We start from the raw sequence: 18,838 nt of genomic DNA, 5'->3' as shown, positions 1-18,838 counted from the left end.
CTTAATAATAGTAATGAAATGGAAACTTTCAACACAATCATAGAATTTATATTACAGAAAAACTACAAAATTTGCACATGGCGGTGATTACTAGGTCATGTTTCTAAAATTTCACTTCATCAGCTAGCTTCTCCGGAGCTGAGTTTTGAACTCTAAATCTCCAAACTTCATACTCCATACTAGTGTATAGGCAGATGCCTCTATCCACTTAGCCATATGAAACGATTGAATTTTTAAATGGATGACACTGAAATTATTTTAAGAATTTACTATTTATAGTAAATGTCTGTAAAATAAAATATGAAAATAAATTAATATATTCACAAACACTGAAATTCAAATTCTTAATCATCACCTTTTCACTTCATGCATTGCTGCTGAATTTGTAACGCGATATTCTAAATGATTGTGTTTATAATCACGTGCTTCCATTTAAGACTTAAGAACTGTTGGTACAAGTGTGGCTACCGCTCTGCATCCGATTACCACCAATTCGGAGGGAGTGATTAAAAGTTGGATTGTTTGTTGGGATAGTAATTTCATACATTACCATACAACTACTCAACTAATTTTCAGTTAGGCCACCAATTAGACTGTTTAGTTAGGAAGGTGTGCATTCTGCAGCCCCGTTTAAAAAATTAGTTTGGTCTATAGTGTGTATATGCTCTTGAAACAGACCGAGATTAGCCCATACACATATATGTATATATATGTACATTACCTTAAATTTCAGAAAATATATTGGTGCTCAAAGTCTACCACATGAAGAGGACAAAACCCAGTTATTAATGCACAGGTGGCGCTATCCAAGTCTTTCTATTCATGGTATCGAAGGAGCATTTTACGAACATGGAGCCAAAACTGTTATACCAGCTAAAGTTGTTGGCAAATTTTCAATACGCTTAGTACCTAATCAGCATCCCGAACACGTCACAGAATGCGTGATAAATTACTTGAATTCAAAGTGGCAAGAACGTGGTTCTCCAAATAAAATGATTGTATGTGTATATAATTTTTATCCCCCCGCTAATAAAGTCAATATTAATTTATTTTCAAGGTCAAACTTGTAAATAGCGGTAAACCTTGGACTGAAGATCCAAATCACCCACATTATGAGGCTGCCAAAACAGCTATAAAGCATGTATTTAAAACTGAACCTGATATGACTCGAGAAGGCGGTTCCATACCTGTAACATTGACACTTCAAGAAGCCACAGGCAAAAATGTAATCCTAATTCCAGTAGGGGCATGCGATGATGGAGCTCATTCCCAAAATGAAAAAATTGATATTTATAACTATATTGAAGGTGTAAGTTGCAGTATTTCAGTTTAAAATTTTCTAGCTTTTAATATTTTGATTTATTTTTAGACCAAACTTCTCGGAGCATACATATATGAAGTTGGGAAATTGAACTAAAACCTCTAAAATGCATACCATTACCATACCTTAATTCACAAAGCAAAAAAAAAACAAATTTTAGTTTTACAGGGGAAGAAAACAATTTTTTTTTTTTAATGGATTTTTGAAAGAAGTATAACTCTCGTTGTCGGTAATAACACCTTCAAAGTTTTAGTGAGGATGCAGTTTAATTTATGTCAGTGAAGTTAAGGTCTTTGTGAATTAAGGCAGCAATACTGGACCCGTATTACGTGTTACGATCAGTGACGGAAACCGTTTTCACTCAAGCGATAACTATGCAACTGTTAAACTTTACTAAAAGCTATAAAAAGTTATGGATCTAACGAGTACTATTTGTCGCTAGTTGAAATATGCCATTAATCCGATCCACCATTTCAGAGCTACTGTGATTTAAGAAATGAGTTTCGATCACGGATCGTAACACGTAATACGGGCCCTGATGTGATATAATCAGCTTAGCAATGAATGAAACACGTACATCACAAAGTTAAACAAATATACAGTATATATACCAGAATTAACACTTTAATAACAATTTAATATTTTTTATGAGACAATAAAAATAAGACCCATTTTAAATTAATCAGTCCATGTATCGCCATACTTATTTTTATGAACTACGTTTGTATTTGATTGTGTATTGGAATCAAAACTATAAGTTTTCGATGCTGCATTTTCTCGAATAACTACGGGTGCATTTGGTGGTAACGGCCGGGAAAACGGACTTTGCTGGTTTTTCTCATACTCTTCCCGGTTTTTCTTGCGGAGCTCCTCATAGCTCATCCCTCGTTTTGGCTCGATTGGTAGTTCAGTATCGTAAAAAGGTAGGGGATCTATAAAATTAAATTAAGCAGTTTCCAAAATAGTACGAAGGTATGATAAGAAAAATACTTAACTATCTAATGATGGGCGATATATATCATCAAGCCCTGCAATCGAAGGCCGGTTTTCGACATCTAAATTAAGAGGGGTGCTTTGGAAAAGTTCTTGCCGTTGTTCATCAGTGTTTGTTAGCGTTGAATTAAATGGAGATAAGGCTAGACCAATTCCGATACCTTGATCCGGGTTTAACCTGCTCATAACACTTCCATCTTTCTTGCGTTGTGTTAATATTTGTCCAAGTCTTGAATTTGGTAGTCGCATCAGCTTTTCTGCACACTTTTGTTGATAACTAAATTTTCCTACAAAATATCCAATTGCCACCCCAACCACAACTTTGGGTACAGCACCGTATTTCAAATTCGGCTAAAATAAAAAAAGATTAACTGTAAAATAGGGAACATACTTTTGTTGGATTGGGGTTTGGGATTTGCCTAAATATCTTTATTTACTTTCAAGTAAAAATAGAAAAAATCACAAAATCAAACAAAAATATGAAGAAACCTCTTCAGAAATACATACGAACTATAAATACAGGACAAACGACAACAACAGATCAGAACGAAAATCTACACTGAAACCGGTGTTTGTCCCGAAACCAAATTTGACAAGGGGTGACGGAAAATCTTTCCAATATACATCATTTTCTGTTTTATTATAAACAAAAACGAAAAGAAAATATGTAGCATAAGTATAATTTAGTTGTATACGTATTTACTTTTAGTAGTATAAGTTCTGTTATTGTTGTTGTTGTTGTAGCGATAAGGTTGCTCCCCGAAGGCTTTGGGGAGCGTTATCACATGTGATGGTCCTTTGCCGGATATAGATCCGGTACGTTCCACATTAAACCTTCAGGCTATTCCCTCCCTCCCCACCCCAAGTTCCATGAGGAGCTTGGGGTCGCCAGAGCCTCGTCTGTTAGTGAAACAGGATTCGCCACGGATAGGTGAGGTTGACAATTGGGTTTGGAGAAGCTGTATATTGCGCTGGCAACCTGAAGGATTGCGCTACACAGCCCCTTGAATCTGGTATTTTAGTCGCCTCTTACGACAGGCGTATCTACCGCGGGTATATTCTGACCCCCTGACCCGCTGGGGGGTAGTATAAGTAGTATAAGTGCTCAGTTAGTACTATTAGTTGTCAACAACATCCCTGTTAATCTAAAAGCACTACATTACGTTCCACAACATATATGTTAGTTACGATACACAAAAGCACAACATTTGAAATTAGAATACACAAAGCTTTTAAAACCGACTTAAAAGCTCAGCACCTGTTGCTATAAAAGAAGCGATCTCAAGTGATCATCTTTCACTTTGCTATTTTCGTCCACTTGAGATGTAAGTTAATTAGAAAGACTAACATAACAATATTGGTTGAACGGTGACAAACTGGTCGCTAATATTGTTCAACATAAATAATATTAACAGTGCTTAGTTGAACAGTGACAAACTGGTCGCTAGTATTGTTAAAAATAAATTTAAAATTATTTGGCGACCTTTATGTAACTAAACTTTGTGTTAGGCTGGCTTTAGGTCAACTTTCGTAAAAATAAAACACAAGTGTTTTTCTTTTCTAACCAATATATTTCGGTTACTCCACGGTAACCGTCCTCAGGGTAAAACAATTTTTTAGATGTAGTTTGATATTTGTTAATTGTTGATTTTGAGCTTTCATAATGGTTTTTGATTGTTGCATATCCCATGTTTGTTGTTGTATGCTAACGGCGTGCCTTCCGTCTGTATAAATAAAATTATTTGGCGACCTTTATGTAACTAAACTTTGTTGTTAGGCTGGCTTTAGGTCAACTTTCGTAAAAATAAAACACAAGTGTTTTTCTTTTCTAACCAATATATTTCGGTTACTCCACGGTAACCGTCCTCAGGGTAAAACAATTTTTTAGATGTAGTTTGAAATTTGTTAGTTGTTGATTTTGAGCTTTCATAATGGTTTTTGATTGTTGCATATCCCATGTTTGTTGTTGTATGCTAACGGCGTTACTTGAGCTTAACACATACTATGTAAGAAATAACCATATTTTTGTAATCATTTATTGTTTAAGGTTTTTGTACTATACTTCACCGAACTTTCACTCCTAATTCTAAATAAATATTCGTTGCGAACCAAATTCCTCCCTTTATTTGGAAATAACTCTTATAATTGGCGCCCAACATCGTGGCAAACCTCTCGAATAGTTTAAATACATATCGCCGAAGCGAAATAATTGCAAAGCGAACTAAGATTATTAACAATAATATGGCTCAATGTCTCCCGAACTGTTTCAAGAGCTTATCAATGTTGTAAGCCGATGCAATGTTCGCAGTAGTTCGTTAAGCACTTGCACTGCTCGTTACGAAGGTGAACGCGATTCCACAAAAGTTGAGGAGTTCATTGCAGCCGTAACCACGTTTAAAGCTGTAGAAAAAATAAGTTATGCTGACGCTATCAATGGTCTTCCCATGATTTTAGAGGGTGGTGCAACAGAATGGTGGCGCGGTGTGCAGGCACCTAACACTTTTGAAAATGTTGTGCGTATGTTGCGCGAATCCTTTTGTCCCTAAACCTGACTGGCGAATATATGCCGAAATCGTAGAAGCGTAACAAGCTAAAAAGGAACCGACGGACACTTGTTCGCAAAAAGCGTGCCCTTTTTTCACAACTCTCGGATCCTCCGAGTGAATCCGTCCAAATCCACCTTTTTTTTGGCATGATCCATTTGCAAATTAGGGACAGGGTGCGTCGTAGGCGCATTAATACATTCGACGATTTGTTGACCGAAGCTAGAGAAGCAGAAATGACCCCGCGCGAAGACAAAATGTCGACCGAGAGCGCTGATAAAGCTGTTGCTAACGCAAGTGGTCCGGTACGATGTGCTTTTTGTCGCAAAAAAGGGGCATAGCGCAGAAGCGTGTTTCAAAAAGAAAAATGAAGAAATTAAAGTAGCGGAAACACAAGCAATTGCTAATGCAATAGTAAGAAAGCCGAATTATGCTTGTTATGGATGCAACGCACCAGGCGTTACACGCGCAAACTGTCCAAAATGTTCAAATAAACCGTCCACTAGCCATGGTTCGGTATGTTTCAATTCCATAACAGTTCCAGTTAGAAGAGACATTCCGATTGCAAATGTGAGTATGTTTGGGATATCTGGACAAGTGTATTTTGATAGTGGCGCTTGAACTAGTGTAGCTGTCGCAAACTTGAAGCGTTTAATGGATTTTAAAGCAAAGTTTAATGCGAAATTACTCTTGCAGACGGAAGTACGAAACTTCAAAAATGCCTCACAACTAAGTGCGATATAAAAATAGGTGGGCGTACCTTCAATATTCAATTTATGATCCTACTAGAATCAGTTGGCAACAAAACGTTAATCGGCACAGATTTCTTGTAACAAGCGGAAATCGTTTTAAATATGGGTCAAAGATACTGGTTCTTTGAAAGTAATCCAACGCAACATTTCGATTTCGCTAACCCATTGCCACTCGAATTAAACATTATAAAAATTATACAAGTGTCACACGATCTGGCAACTACTGATACGTCATAATACAACGCTGCATTCAACACGAGAGAGAGTTTGAAATCGCATCCTGAAAAAGTCGTACGTGTCGTGAACACAAAAATTAAAAAGGTTATTTAAAATTAATTGAATAAATCTACCGTGTTATTAAAACTAAATCGTTTATTTATTTATAATGGTTTAGTTTCCGTCGTTAATTGTCAAATCGTAAGTAAGTGACAATTTCAGAAGGGGTTAGTGAATTTACGCTTGAGACTCAGCGGAAAAGTGCCGTTATAAGTGGTAGCAGCCGCTATAGTTGCCACAAACACATACGCAAAACGTTCTTTTTGGATAACCGAACATAAGATGCTAAACGAGCATATATGTAAATTCCAATAAGAAGTCCGAACAATCGAGAAACAACCAAACGTGTATATAATCGAACTCAGCGTTGTGTAGTGTCTGTAATCGTCGTGCGCATATAACGCCGTATAGTACATACATATACAGCCCAATTCTAAACGAAAATTCCGTGCGAGTTTTCTCCCTTCTCCCATTCCTCGTATTCTAAATAAAAATTCCTTGTGAGTTTTTTCACTTCTCCCTTTCCTCCTATTCTGAACAATGTTCGAAAAAGCGGAAACCGGTTATGGGAGAAAAGTAGGTATTATGAATGTGAGGGAGAGGGAGATTTCTCTGCCATTTCAAAGGAGTTTTTTCACTTGTTAAATTAAAGGGAATGCATCAAAATAGTTAAAGGAAATTGGTTATTTTAAGAAAGAACACTTATTTGTACAAATTTGTGCTAAAAGATGTATTTATATTCTACCACAATATTCTCACTTCTAATACAACAACAACTACAACCACAATATTCTTTATTTTAAGTTGAAAAGTATATCATAAGCAACGGTAGAGATCTTGGTATACAAATTTGATGCAGCCATCCAGAAATTGCGCAAGGATTTTTTAATAAGGCTTAAATAGATTTTGGCATATGATGAAGGACGAATTCAACTCATCTTGGCCGCCAGAAAATTGCTTTGCTGAATGAAAGCAGGCAACTCCGGCAGATTTGTGTTATGCGGCCGTCTTCTTCTTATGTTCCGCTGTTGATGTTGCTGTGGCACCAATTCATTACTCATTTCAGTGAATACCACATGAAATGCAATAAATACTGTGCAATGTTTATATTTTATTTCTTAATTTCCAACAAATTTGCAACAATAATTAAACTTTTCAATTTTTTAAACAAAATAAGAAATGTGCAACGAAATTTCAATTGACAAAACAGCTGACTTCGAAAATTCGAAATTCCTATTCCCCAATTATTGTTCTCCCTAGGAGAACAGAATTGGAGGAATTTTTCCGCGGGAATAAAAAAATCCGCGAGAACAAAATTCCGCGAGAATATTTAGAATTGGTCTGATAACGAAATTAATACATATGTATTTGAATTCCGAACATTTGAAACGCAAATCCAAAGTATATGTGTGAAACGAAAATCGAAGATAAAACATTATATTTGTCAACTTTACGAAAGAAGTGATCAAAACAAAAACGATAATGCCTTTAACAAATATGAAAGTGTGCGAATTGAAAAAGAAGTGCCGTGAGGCAGGCTTACCATCTACCGGTAATAAGAAACAATTAATTGAACGTTTAATTGAAAATAGTTTCTCTGATAGTGATAATGGCACTGTAGTGTTAAAACGTATCGCATCGCTAGAAAAAACAATTACAGAATTTGTATCGGAAAATAGAAACACGTGACTCGCGCAAAATTTTAAGCCGCCAATGTCATCGTCACCAATAAGTGTGGTGGAAACAACAACGCAAAATAATCACACAGCGGCTTGTACATATACGTGCGCACATACGCAAATACCATCGACCATGTTCAATAGCCAACATTCTTTGTGGACTACCGCGCAAAATCAAAGTAGTTTTTGTGATATAGATTTTTCGCGATCGAGACATGTAACATTTGGGTCGCAACCAACCGTGAATCCGTATTTGCAACCGTCAATGTATGTACCCAGTACAACCGCCGAATATACAAATCTACGATATCCATATGCTCCGTATATGCCAGGACATAGTGGTTTTCCATCGAAGCCGAATTATTATAATCCGTATGATAACGTACGGGATATAGTAGAACTTTTACCGTATTTTGACCCGTCGTCAGATAAATCGCTGAATGCGAAGCAATTTATTAAACGCGTCGAAAATCTTAAAAACATATAATTGGAAAGAAAACACACTTTTGTTTGCCGTTCAACAAAAGATGCGAGGATCTGCCAAGTATTGGGTCGATTCTCTGCAAGAAGTGTTTGTTTCGTGGCCGCAATTTGTGAATAAATTTCAATTAGATTTTCCGTGTCTTGTAAACGAAGCCGATGTGCATATTAAGATGGCACAGACAAAACGTAATTATAACGAATCCGCTCAAGAATATTATTATCGTATGCTGGCGCTAGGAGCCAAAGGTGGCTTATCCGATGCAAGCATATGTCGTCACATAATAAATGGAATAAACGATTCCAATTTCCGCAAGAAAATCTCTAACGACTATATAGCTGTCAAGATTTACTCCATGACATTACGAACTATAGTGTTTATAACGAAGTGAATTCCGTTCCGCCTAAAAGCGGGAATAAAGTGCCGCAAAACAAACCACCGAGTCGAAAATTTCCGTCAAATGCAACCGATGTGCAATCAAATCCGGTATCACTCGAAAAAGTAAAATGCTACAATTGTTTTAAATTAGGGCATTACTCAATTAATTGTAAAGAACCCCAACGTAAACCTCGGTGCGAAAAATGTCAACGTACCACGCACAAACCGCCGCAGTGGAAATAAGCAATCCCGTGAATCAAATAGAAAACTCTACGCACGATAATAAAATAAATAAAGTGATCAAGGTTAATGAAATTGAAGCCGTTGCTTTTGTTGACCCTGGAAGTAGTCATACGTTGATCCGAAAAACTTTCGGGCGTGAACTTGGACAACCGGTGAAGCACCTAACGATTTTACAAAGCTTTGCTGGTGGACAATACATGAGTGCCGAAAAATTAAACGCTGTTATTGAAATTGATGATAACAAAATTCCGACAGATATACTTCTAACTGACGATGAATTGTTATGTGAACCGATACTCCTAGGTAGAGATGTTCTTTGCTCAACAGGCAAACGTTTAGTTATAGAACAGAATCAGTGTCGCATCGAACAAATTCGAAACACTAAAATCACTAATAATTTAAACGTGACCGATCGAAAAAAATTTGAAGAGCTATTAAACAAATACTCCCGCGTGTTTGCAAATAATCTTGCCGAAATTGGAAAACTTGGTATTTCCAAAATGAATATTGAACTGAATACCGATACGCCGGTATATCTTAAACCTTACCGTGTTCCTTTCGCTAAGCGCGAAATTGTGTCGGAAATCGTAAATGAACTATTACAAAACGAAATTATACGCCCTTTTGAATCTGCGTATGCATCTCCTGTAGTTCTCGTGGAGAAAAGTAATGGCGAACATCGATTATGTGTAGACTACCGCTGTCTCAATAAGGTGACAATAAAAAAACCGTATCCCATGCCGATCATGGAAGAACAATACGCGAAACTATCCGGAAATAAATTTTATACAACACTCGATTTACGTAGTGGTTATCATCAAATAGAAATTGATGAAAAATCTAAACAGTTTACCGCTTTTGTAACCACCGAGGGTCATTATGAGTATAACCGAATGCCGTTCGGACTGGTTAACGCTCCCGCATTTTTTCAGTCCACTATGGACAAAATCATTTCTCAAATGCCGCCAAATGAAGCACTAGCTTACTTGGATGATGTTATCATTCCTAGTAAGACAATCGAAGAAGGATTCGAACGACTCGAGAGATTCCTTAAAATTTTAAAACAAAACGGGTTAACTCTTCGCATGGACAAATGCAAATTTCTTGAGACAGAAATCGAGTATTTGGGTCAGGTCATGTAATTAATGAAAACGGTATAACGCCGGGAAAACGGAAATTATCCGCGATTAATGAATTTACTCCGCCGAAAAACGTTACGGAAGTTCCAAGATTTTTAGGACTTACCGGATTCTTCCGGAAATTCGTACCGAATTATTCGCTCATCGCAAAACCGATAACAAGGCTTTTACATAAAAGTGAAATAAATAATTTTGTATGGGGCGACACGCAACAAAAAGCTTTCGAAACTTTAAAAGAAAAGCTTGTTAATGAACCTATACTTGTATTATACGATTTAAACGCGCAACACGAAATACATACCGACGCATTTAGTGTTGGTCTCGCAGGTATATTATTGCAATCAAATGATGGTAAGAACTGGAAACCCGCCGCTTATTATAGCCGCCATTGTACCGACGCCGAAAGCCGCTACCATAGCTACGAGTTAGAAGCGCTTGCCGTAGTAGAAACTCTGAAACGATTTAGAATGTATGTTCTCGGAAAACATTTCCATTTCCGTTTAATCACCGACTGTAAAACAATAAAGAATTAAAACCTAAAATTGCGCGCTGGTGGCTTAGGCTACTAAACTTTAATTTCGAATGTATCCATCGTCAAGGTAGCTTGCTATCTCACGTAGACACTCTTAGCCGAAATCCTGTCGAAAATCCAACCGATATAGAACCTGCCGGATTTGTAGTAAACGTAACCGCAAATCAGCAAGATTGGCTATTAACTATGCAATTACTAGACAAATCGTTATGTGAAAATATCCGTATTCTGACATGACATAAAATCTCCGCACTTAAACCAACTAAAAACCCAATTCGAACTTAAAAATCTCAGGTTATTCCGTAAAACACCTAGTCGATCAGTGTTTGTTGTACCAAAATCCGTACGCTGGCGTGTCGTAAAATCGTGTCATGATGACTATGGTCATCCCGCTCTCGAAAAGACAATTGAACGTATCCAAAAATCATATTGGTTCCCAAATCTCAGACGTTATGTGAAAAGTTATATATCAGCTTGTGTACAATGTTGTTACCAAAAACACCACGCTGGTAAAATCGAAGGCAGTATGCATTTTGGCCCAGTAGAACCTATACCTTTCAAATTAATCCGTATTGACCATATGGGTCCGTTCGTGCACAGTAAACGTGGTAATACTTACGTCTTAGCAATCTCTGACGTTTTTTCGAAGTTTCTAATTGTAAAGGCCGTACGAAATACTCAAACCGCTTCCGTATTAAACGCCTTAAATGAAATGTCGAGTTATTTCGGTTTGCCCAGCCAAATCGTTAGCGATCGAGGAACCGCATTTACAGCGAAAGCATTCGAAAGCTATTGCAGCCTAAACGGAATTCGTCATATAAAAACAGCCGTCCGAACACATCGCGCAAACGGACAAATTGAACGCGCTAATCAATCAATCCTAAATTTCATCCGTACTACAACCGACAACCCGAAAGACTGGGAGTTAAATTTAATAGAACTCCAGTGGAGTATAAATTCTCAACGCAATTCAACTACGGGATTTTGCCCAAATGAATTAGTCTTTGACTTTAATCTACGGGATGTAATTCAAAATCAATTACTCGCTACTATTCAAGACGACTTAACCGACGATAAATCTACGATGCCAATATCTCATAAACGTGAACAAGCCGTAATAAACATAAATAGTGAACGAGCCAAATGGAAAGCTAGATTCGATCGACGTCACTCTGAACCTACAGTATATAATGAAAATGATCTAGTAGTACTTGAAAACGAACCTAACGCAACTGGTGAATCTCGAAAATTAGAACCACGATATCGAGGTCCGTATATCGTATCCAAGGTCTTGGGTAATGATCTCATCGCCGACGTACCTGGTATGCAAATTACAAATAAAAAGCTCTGTTCAGTTTATACTTCCGATAAATTGAAGCGTTGGTGCGCTAGTGCCCCTGAGCTAGACGATTCTGATTCGCTCTCGGAAATCGGGGACGATTTGTCGTCAGAATTGGCCGAGCTGTCACACGATCTGGCAACTACTGATACGTCATAAACAACGCTGCATTCAACACGAGAGAAAGTTTGAAATCGCATCCTGACAAAGTCGTACGCGTCGTGAATACAAAAATTAAAAAGCTTATTTAAAATTTATTGAATAAATCTACCGTGTTATTAAAACTAAATCGTTTATCGTTTATTTATAATGGTTTAGTTTCCGTCGTTAATTGTCAAATCGTAAGTAAGTGACACAAGTATGCTCAACAAAACGTAAGCCCGAGGAAGCGGCAGTCAGAGAAGTTGCAAAAAGTGTATATGTCCGAATTTGAGTATTATGGTCCTGATCTGCCAAACGATTACTCACCACAGATCGGGCAAAGTATTTTTAGAGATTCAATTCCGCCAACCATGATCACACCCGAAAGACCTATAAAGCCCAATTTGTTTACTGGTGTTACCTATAACCAAAACGTTGCTGATAAGGTAGACTTATTTTTTATTGATTTTAAAGTGCTGAAAGAAAAAGATGGTTCAGGGTTGGAAGTATCAGAGAAAATTGAACTCGACAATATGCTTCAATCCCACGTAAAAGTTTTTGCCGCGCCGTGTTAACCGACGCCATATACACAACATTTTATTGATACTGGCGAGCACGAGCCAATTGCATCATTATCATTTTCTAAGTTAAATGAACTAAAAGCTGAGATTCACAAAATGCTCGAAAATGTCTTAAAATTTATGACCACTTTAGATCTTCAAAGTGGGTATTTTCAAATCGCTGTTGCTGAAAGAGACCGAGACAAAACATGCCTGATTGCGCCTTTTGGTACATTCCGGTTTAAGATAATGCCTTTTGGTCTCCGCAACGCACCTTCCACATTACAAAGACTACTCGACCATTTTAAGGGAACGCTGCCAAATATACACATTTTAGCATATCTTGATGATATAATCATTTGTTCATTTACAGAGCACTTAAAAGACTTAAAAAGCGTATTCCTGAAGTTGGAAAAGTTCAAGCTGCGCGTTAATTCTAGCAAATGTCGTTTTTGTTGCGCAAGTGTTAAATACCTCGGTCACGTCTTAACGACCGCAGAAAAGACTCTGGCGATTACACACAGGAAAGAACCAAGAAATATGAAAGAATCGATATCATTCATACAAAACTGCTCTTGGTATCGGCGCTTTATTGACCGATTCGCTGAAATTGCCAAACCGCTTACGGAGCTAATGAAAAAGATTGCTGAATGGAAATGGAGTACACCACAAAGGGAAGCTTTTAACAAGCTTAAACAACGACTCGTTTGTCCTCCAATCTTGAAGCAAGCTGAAGACAATGTCCCTTTCATCATTAAGGCGGACGCAAGTGCTTATGCCTTGGGAGCTGTTCTTATCCAGGGGGAGAAAGAATGCGAACAACCTATCGATTATGCGCGCCGACTTTTGACAACAGAAGAGAAAAATTATTCAACTACCGAACGCGGGGCCCTCGCCATTGTATGCCCATACAAAGCGAAATTCAGAGGCTATATAGAAGGCGCTGAAGTGTTATTGGTGTCCGATCACCAACCGCTAAATGGTTATTGGTTCTGGCCAGGAATGCGAGCCGAAATTACGAAGTACGTTAGAAACTGCATTGAACGCCAGCGATACAAAGCAAGGAACATGAAGCCAATGGGATTGCTACATACAACAGGTAGCAAACAACGGTTCGAAGTTGTTGCCGTAGATCTATTTGGCCCTTTGCCATAAACGGAAGATGGCTATCAATGGATTTTGATTGCAGAAGATTTCACTAGTCGTTGGGTAGAATTGTTCCCTTTAAAAGAAGCAACTGCCGAAAATTTCGCTAAAATGTTAATCGAAGAAGTTTTTTTACGATATGGTGTTCCTAGGCGTCTTAAATCTGATAACGGCGTGCAGTTCGTATCGGCAATTATGCAGCAAATAGTTTAATCCATGGGAATACACCAAGTTTTTACACCTGTTTATCACCCTGAAAGTAATCCAGTCGAACGCAAAAACAGAGACTTTAAGGCTCAACTAGCGATCCTTGTCAAAAATCAACACAACGTGTGGACTATAGGTTTACCGTCCATACGATTTGCAATGAACTCAGCTAAGTATCAATCAACCAACTATACAGCAACTTATCTCACTTTTGGAAGAGAATTGCGTACATTCGATGACGTAGAGCATGATATAGGCCCGATAACAGAAAATGAAAACTTCATTCCACAAATTACACCGTATTTGAAAACAATTGCAGAAAATTTTAAAAACGCTCGAGAGGTAGAACAAAAGAGCCAAGATCGTAACAAGATGTATGCTGACAAGCATAGACAACCACAGGCTAAAATCGATGTGGGAGACGAAGTATTGGTTACAACTCACGTACTGAGTCAAGCAACGAAGGGTATCACCTCAAAATTCGTACCAAAAGTGATGGGCCTTATATCGTCAAACGAAAAGTCGGTGCAACCTCATACGAAATCGCATCAAAAACTGATCCAAATGTATCACTTGGGACATATCACGCATCCGCTTTAACACTTTGCAAAGGTACCAATGCAAACCAAGATCCAACTCCAGTCCAACCTATTCGGAAACGAGGAAGACCAAGGAAGAACAAATAAACGTGTGATGACCGCTACGTTTACCTAACGTTCATCAAGGGGGAGACTGTACCATAAGTATAATTTAGTAGTATAAGTATTTACTGTTAGTATGGTAAGTGCTCAGTTAGTACTATTAGTTGTGAACAACAACCCTTTTAATCTAAAAGCACTACAATACGTTCCACAACATATTTTAGTTATGATACGCAAAAGCACTACAATACGTTCCACAACATATGTTAGTTACGATACACAAAAGCACAACATTTGAAATTAGAATACACAAAGCTCTTAAAACCGTCGTAAAAGCTCAGCACCTGTTGCTATAAAAGAAGCGCTCTCAAGCAGTGCACGGACTTTTAAAAAGAGAATGCTGGTAGATGAAACAATAAAATAGGTAGAAGTTGGTAGATCTTTTTTCCAAGAAAACAATAGCTACCGTTTATAATTGTACAAAACAATTCATAATTTATTGTAAAACAAATAAAGCACATTTCACGGAAATAACAATTTTAAAAAAGCATTTAACCAAAACAATAAATACATGTAAAATTGTATATATGTACATAGCTTATACCTATATGATACTTGCTTTTTCCTGCATTTCGAGCTTGAAATACTGACAAAAATTTACCGAAACGTCTAATTACAACAAAAATTTTACCAAAAATACTGCCACAAAATAACCGACTTCGGCATGTTATCGTTTACTTAAAACTTTTTTCTTTTGTTAACAATAAATTTAATAATATTTACTTGAGCTTAACTCATACTATGTAAGAAATAACCATATTTTTGTAATCATTTATTGTTTAAGGGTTTTGTACTATACTTCACCGAGCTTTCACTCCTAATTCTAAATAAATTTTTGTTGCGATCCAAATTCCTCCCTTTATTTGGAAATAACTCTTATAAATACCTTTTTTCGGTATAGTTTGCTTTCGTAATAGTTATAGTAACAATACTCATGGCGCTAGATTGATAACTAAACAAAGATCAGTAGTGGAATTCAGTAACTTTTTTAACCACATTTGTCATCGCTTTATTTGCGAATCGATAACTATAACGATTTCGTTATTCAGTAACTATTTTGTATCGATCTTTGTTAATCGACGATCAGCTGTGTTCTTAAATAAACAGCAAGTACATTGGCTGCGTTAAAAATCACGAAATTAATATTGCTGGCAATTTTAGTTAAAAAAGAAAATCGGAACTTTAATTACTTTCAAAAACGAAAAGTTGCTTTATTTATAAATCAAATGGCATTTGAGTACTTGGCGTACGTTTTACCATTAGATGAAGAATTACTAAGTCCAGCCAGTGGGCAGACATCTTCTTAGAGAAGTAGAAAACCCATTCCACTTGAATGCAACGGAGTTTCGAAAGCTGATGGTCAATTAAGGGGTACAAGAATAACTGCAATACCAACAGAAAAAAAAGAAATTAATACCGCATTTACTTACTTTTGTTAAAATAGGCAAAAACTGGCACAAAAATTACTTTTAAAAGCAGTTAGTATACGGAATTTATTTATTTTTGGCATTCCTTTTGTGCTTTTCGCATTTTTTAGGTTTCGTTAAGCTGTGCTGCCACCTTTCTACTATTAAAACGAAATCTAAATGTCATTTATTTCGAGTCGTTAAAACTAAGTTAGTGAATAATACAATCGATAAGGCAAGCGACAAAATCGTTAATTAAAATCTCGACAAATCGCATCGTTATAAGTTAGTAAATTCCACTACATGTGTTTAGAATACCCTAAATATCGTCGCGAAAGTGTAAATATGAAGCTGATGCTTTTTGTTATATATGTGCCAAGTTCGAGATATAAAATATGAATTAAATACATATCTCATCGTCTGTGAAGCCTAAGAAGCATATTTTGGCTGTCCTGTTTGGAATCAAGACAGGACATGGGCTCCACAGTTATTGAAAAAGATGTTTGGAAGGCAAGCCGATTTTAGTTAAATAGCAAACTAAATAAAGTAGACATATTGATTTCTCTTTCTATATTTTAGGTTGGTATCGAGGTGAGAAAAGATCTATGAAATTTGTAACACCAAGAATATGGCGAGAACCAAAAGATCACGTTAAAGACTGCTACTTTTGCATTGTAAATCCGAGAAAAAGACGGAGGTAAAAATGCAAAACCTATCGAATATCCTGATCTTGAATCTTCTGCTCCAGTCGCACACGATCTGACACGACCAGTACCAGAGCCACCGAAAAAATTATCGCAGAGAAGTGGATCATCTCTTAGTTCTTATAAAAGCAATGCCGATAAGGAATTTTTACCCACACCGGAACAACCAAAACATCATTTCATCACTACTGAAGATTTTAATGATTTGATTAAATATTTAAATTTACCAAAAAGTAAAGCAGAGCTTTTAGGCTCTTCTTCGAACAACGTTATCAATGCCAATATAATGAAAACACGATGGCAGACTATATTTGGGGTTTATTAGGGATAGTACCTATGAACATAAAAGAAAAAGTAAAACTGTACACTTTCAAATAATTTTCCACTTTTTTTGTAAGTTATTTCGATATTAAAACTTAGTAAAAATATTTATTTGAATTGTTTCATTTTCAAGTAAAAATTAAAACCACAGATTTTGAAAAATTTTTCATGCCATATATTTTTTTCCGTCAAATTACGACCTAAAGAACTGAAATTTAATTCTTTGAAGTCAAAGTCAAATTTTGTGTTGACCCGTGTTATTTTGAAAAAAATGATTTTGCATTTCTTTCTAATAAAAGAAAAACTAATTGCTTTTTTTTTGTTAAAAATCAAACCTTTCATATAATTTGAGATTCTGAACTCGAATAGGTAAAAATGGGATATCCCTTCAACCAAACATTTTGACTTAAAGTGCGAATTAAGTTTAAGATATTGGTCTGTGGAAGAACTTATTTGACCGAATTTTTATATCGTTACAAATTACCTATTATAGCTAAAGAATTTTCAAATACTGTCTTTAAGTTCACATAGTTTTGAACATGAATAGAGGCAAATGCAATTAAAAGTTTAAAAAATTCCATTGAAAAACGTGTTTGAAAGCATAATTTTGCCATTTGTTAGCTGTCTTTAATTATAAAATAAAAACAAGATTTTTTTTAATTCCAAATCACATTTTCTATAGGTTTTGGGATGCTAAACTCGAATATGTAAAAACAATACATGTTTGAACAATAATTTTCGCGAAACTACCAATAAAGTATATGCCATCGTTTTAGGTGCATCTCATATGAGCGCAAATGCTTTCGCTTTTTTGGTTAATTTGTAGCGAGTTAAATGTTCGCTCATATAAAATGCACTGAAATTGATAGGCATTTGGCGACCTTTAAAGTGAATATTTCTGCTGTAATCTATACTTTTTTTATAAATTCTAGTTCAGAAACTAAAAATCTATAGTAGGATTGATTTTAAAGAAATAAGAGTTTAGTTTATGTTAATTAAGAAACGGTAAAAAACGCACAATTATTTTTGTAAACGTTTTTCAGTATTTAGTTTTGGAATTTTTATCAATATCCGATTTTTTTCGTACCGCCAATGAATTGGCCTATCCAGCCTTTTTTTTATAACTGTAGCCCAAACCATTACAGAAAAATTTGATTTTGAGACAACTTTTTTCCATCTACCCCATAGTGCGCTGTCGTAATTGGTAAATAAATTTTGATCTCTACATTTTTTTCAATTATCCTCCAGCCTTAGAGAAATTTGGGAAAATGTATAGTTCTCAAATTTATATCCAGCATATATCTCCTGAACGATTATGTTTCAGCACTTTGTAAGTTGAAATATTACAATTATTATAAAGGTATTTTATTGTATAGTAAATTTTTTGTTCAGATACATATTTTAAGGACCAATCATGAGTGGATAAAAACTTGGGTAATCATATACTGACGCTGCCCAACAAATTGGATAATAAGTTGGATGATTTTGTTCGGCGAGGCGCCGATATTATCCATGGTGAAATGGGATATTTCGTGTACGTGTGAGCTGTCAGTCGGCAACTATCGCATACTTTTAGGTGCAAATGACAGCTTTCAACGTCAATGTGCGCTGCTGCCATCCAAAACCGTTTTCCTAATACCCAAAAATTCCTCATGCTCCAAATTTTTCATTCACTTTTATGTACAAAAAATTCCCAACAAAATGTTCCATACTTTTTATTAATATTTCTTAATTTACAAATTTCATACAAATTTTATATAATTTACATTTTTAATAAAAAAATTAAATACAATAACAATAGAATAAAATGAACCAAAAATGACAACGATAAAAAAATTACATAAAATAAATAAAATAAAATTAAACAAAACAAAGTAAATAAGGGAAAATTTAATTAAAGTAAATAAATATAAATAAAATAACATGAAATAAAATAAATAAAGTAAAAAAAATAAGTTGGAATGAAACTAAAGAAA

The 18,838-nt window shown here is 35.9% G+C and overlaps 2 protein-coding genes across 4 annotated transcripts in view; one reads left to right on the top strand and one right to left on the bottom strand.

The window, feature by feature from the left end:
• The window catches only part of Cndp2 (Cytosolic non-specific dipeptidase 2), a 229,615-nt gene extending 228,010 nt beyond the window's left edge, over positions 1 to 1,605 (top strand). For both annotated transcript variants that reach the window (XM_067773213.1, XM_067773212.1), the window contains exons 5-7: positions 734 to 998; positions 1,058 to 1,309; positions 1,370 to 1,605. In XM_067773213.1, the coding sequence (XP_067629314.1) occupies positions 734 to 998; positions 1,058 to 1,309; positions 1,370 to 1,417 (565 nt within the window). In that variant the 3' untranslated portion in view covers positions 1,418 to 1,605. The remainder of the gene's footprint in view (positions 1 to 733; positions 999 to 1,057; positions 1,310 to 1,369) is intronic.
• Positions 1,606 to 1,907: 302 nt separating this feature from the next.
• The window catches only part of asrij (OCIA domain-containing protein asrij), a 48,240-nt gene continuing 31,309 nt past the window's right edge, over positions 1,908 to 18,838 (bottom strand). For both annotated transcript variants that reach the window (XM_067773215.1, XM_067773214.1), the window contains 2 exons: positions 2,317 to 2,665; positions 1,908 to 2,253 (listed from right to left, as the gene is read on the bottom strand). In XM_067773215.1, the coding sequence (XP_067629316.1) occupies positions 2,000 to 2,253; positions 2,317 to 2,665 (603 nt within the window). In that variant the 3' untranslated portion in view covers positions 1,908 to 1,999. The remainder of the gene's footprint in view (positions 2,254 to 2,316; positions 2,666 to 18,838) is intronic.

The sequence above is a fragment of the Eurosta solidaginis genome, chromosome 3 (genome assembly GCF_040869045.1).
Source record: "Eurosta solidaginis isolate ZX-2024a chromosome 3, ASM4086904v1, whole genome shotgun sequence".
NCBI lineage: Eukaryota > Metazoa > Arthropoda > Insecta > Diptera > Tephritidae > Eurosta > Eurosta solidaginis.
This window is presented reverse-complemented; position numbering and strand designations above follow the sequence as displayed.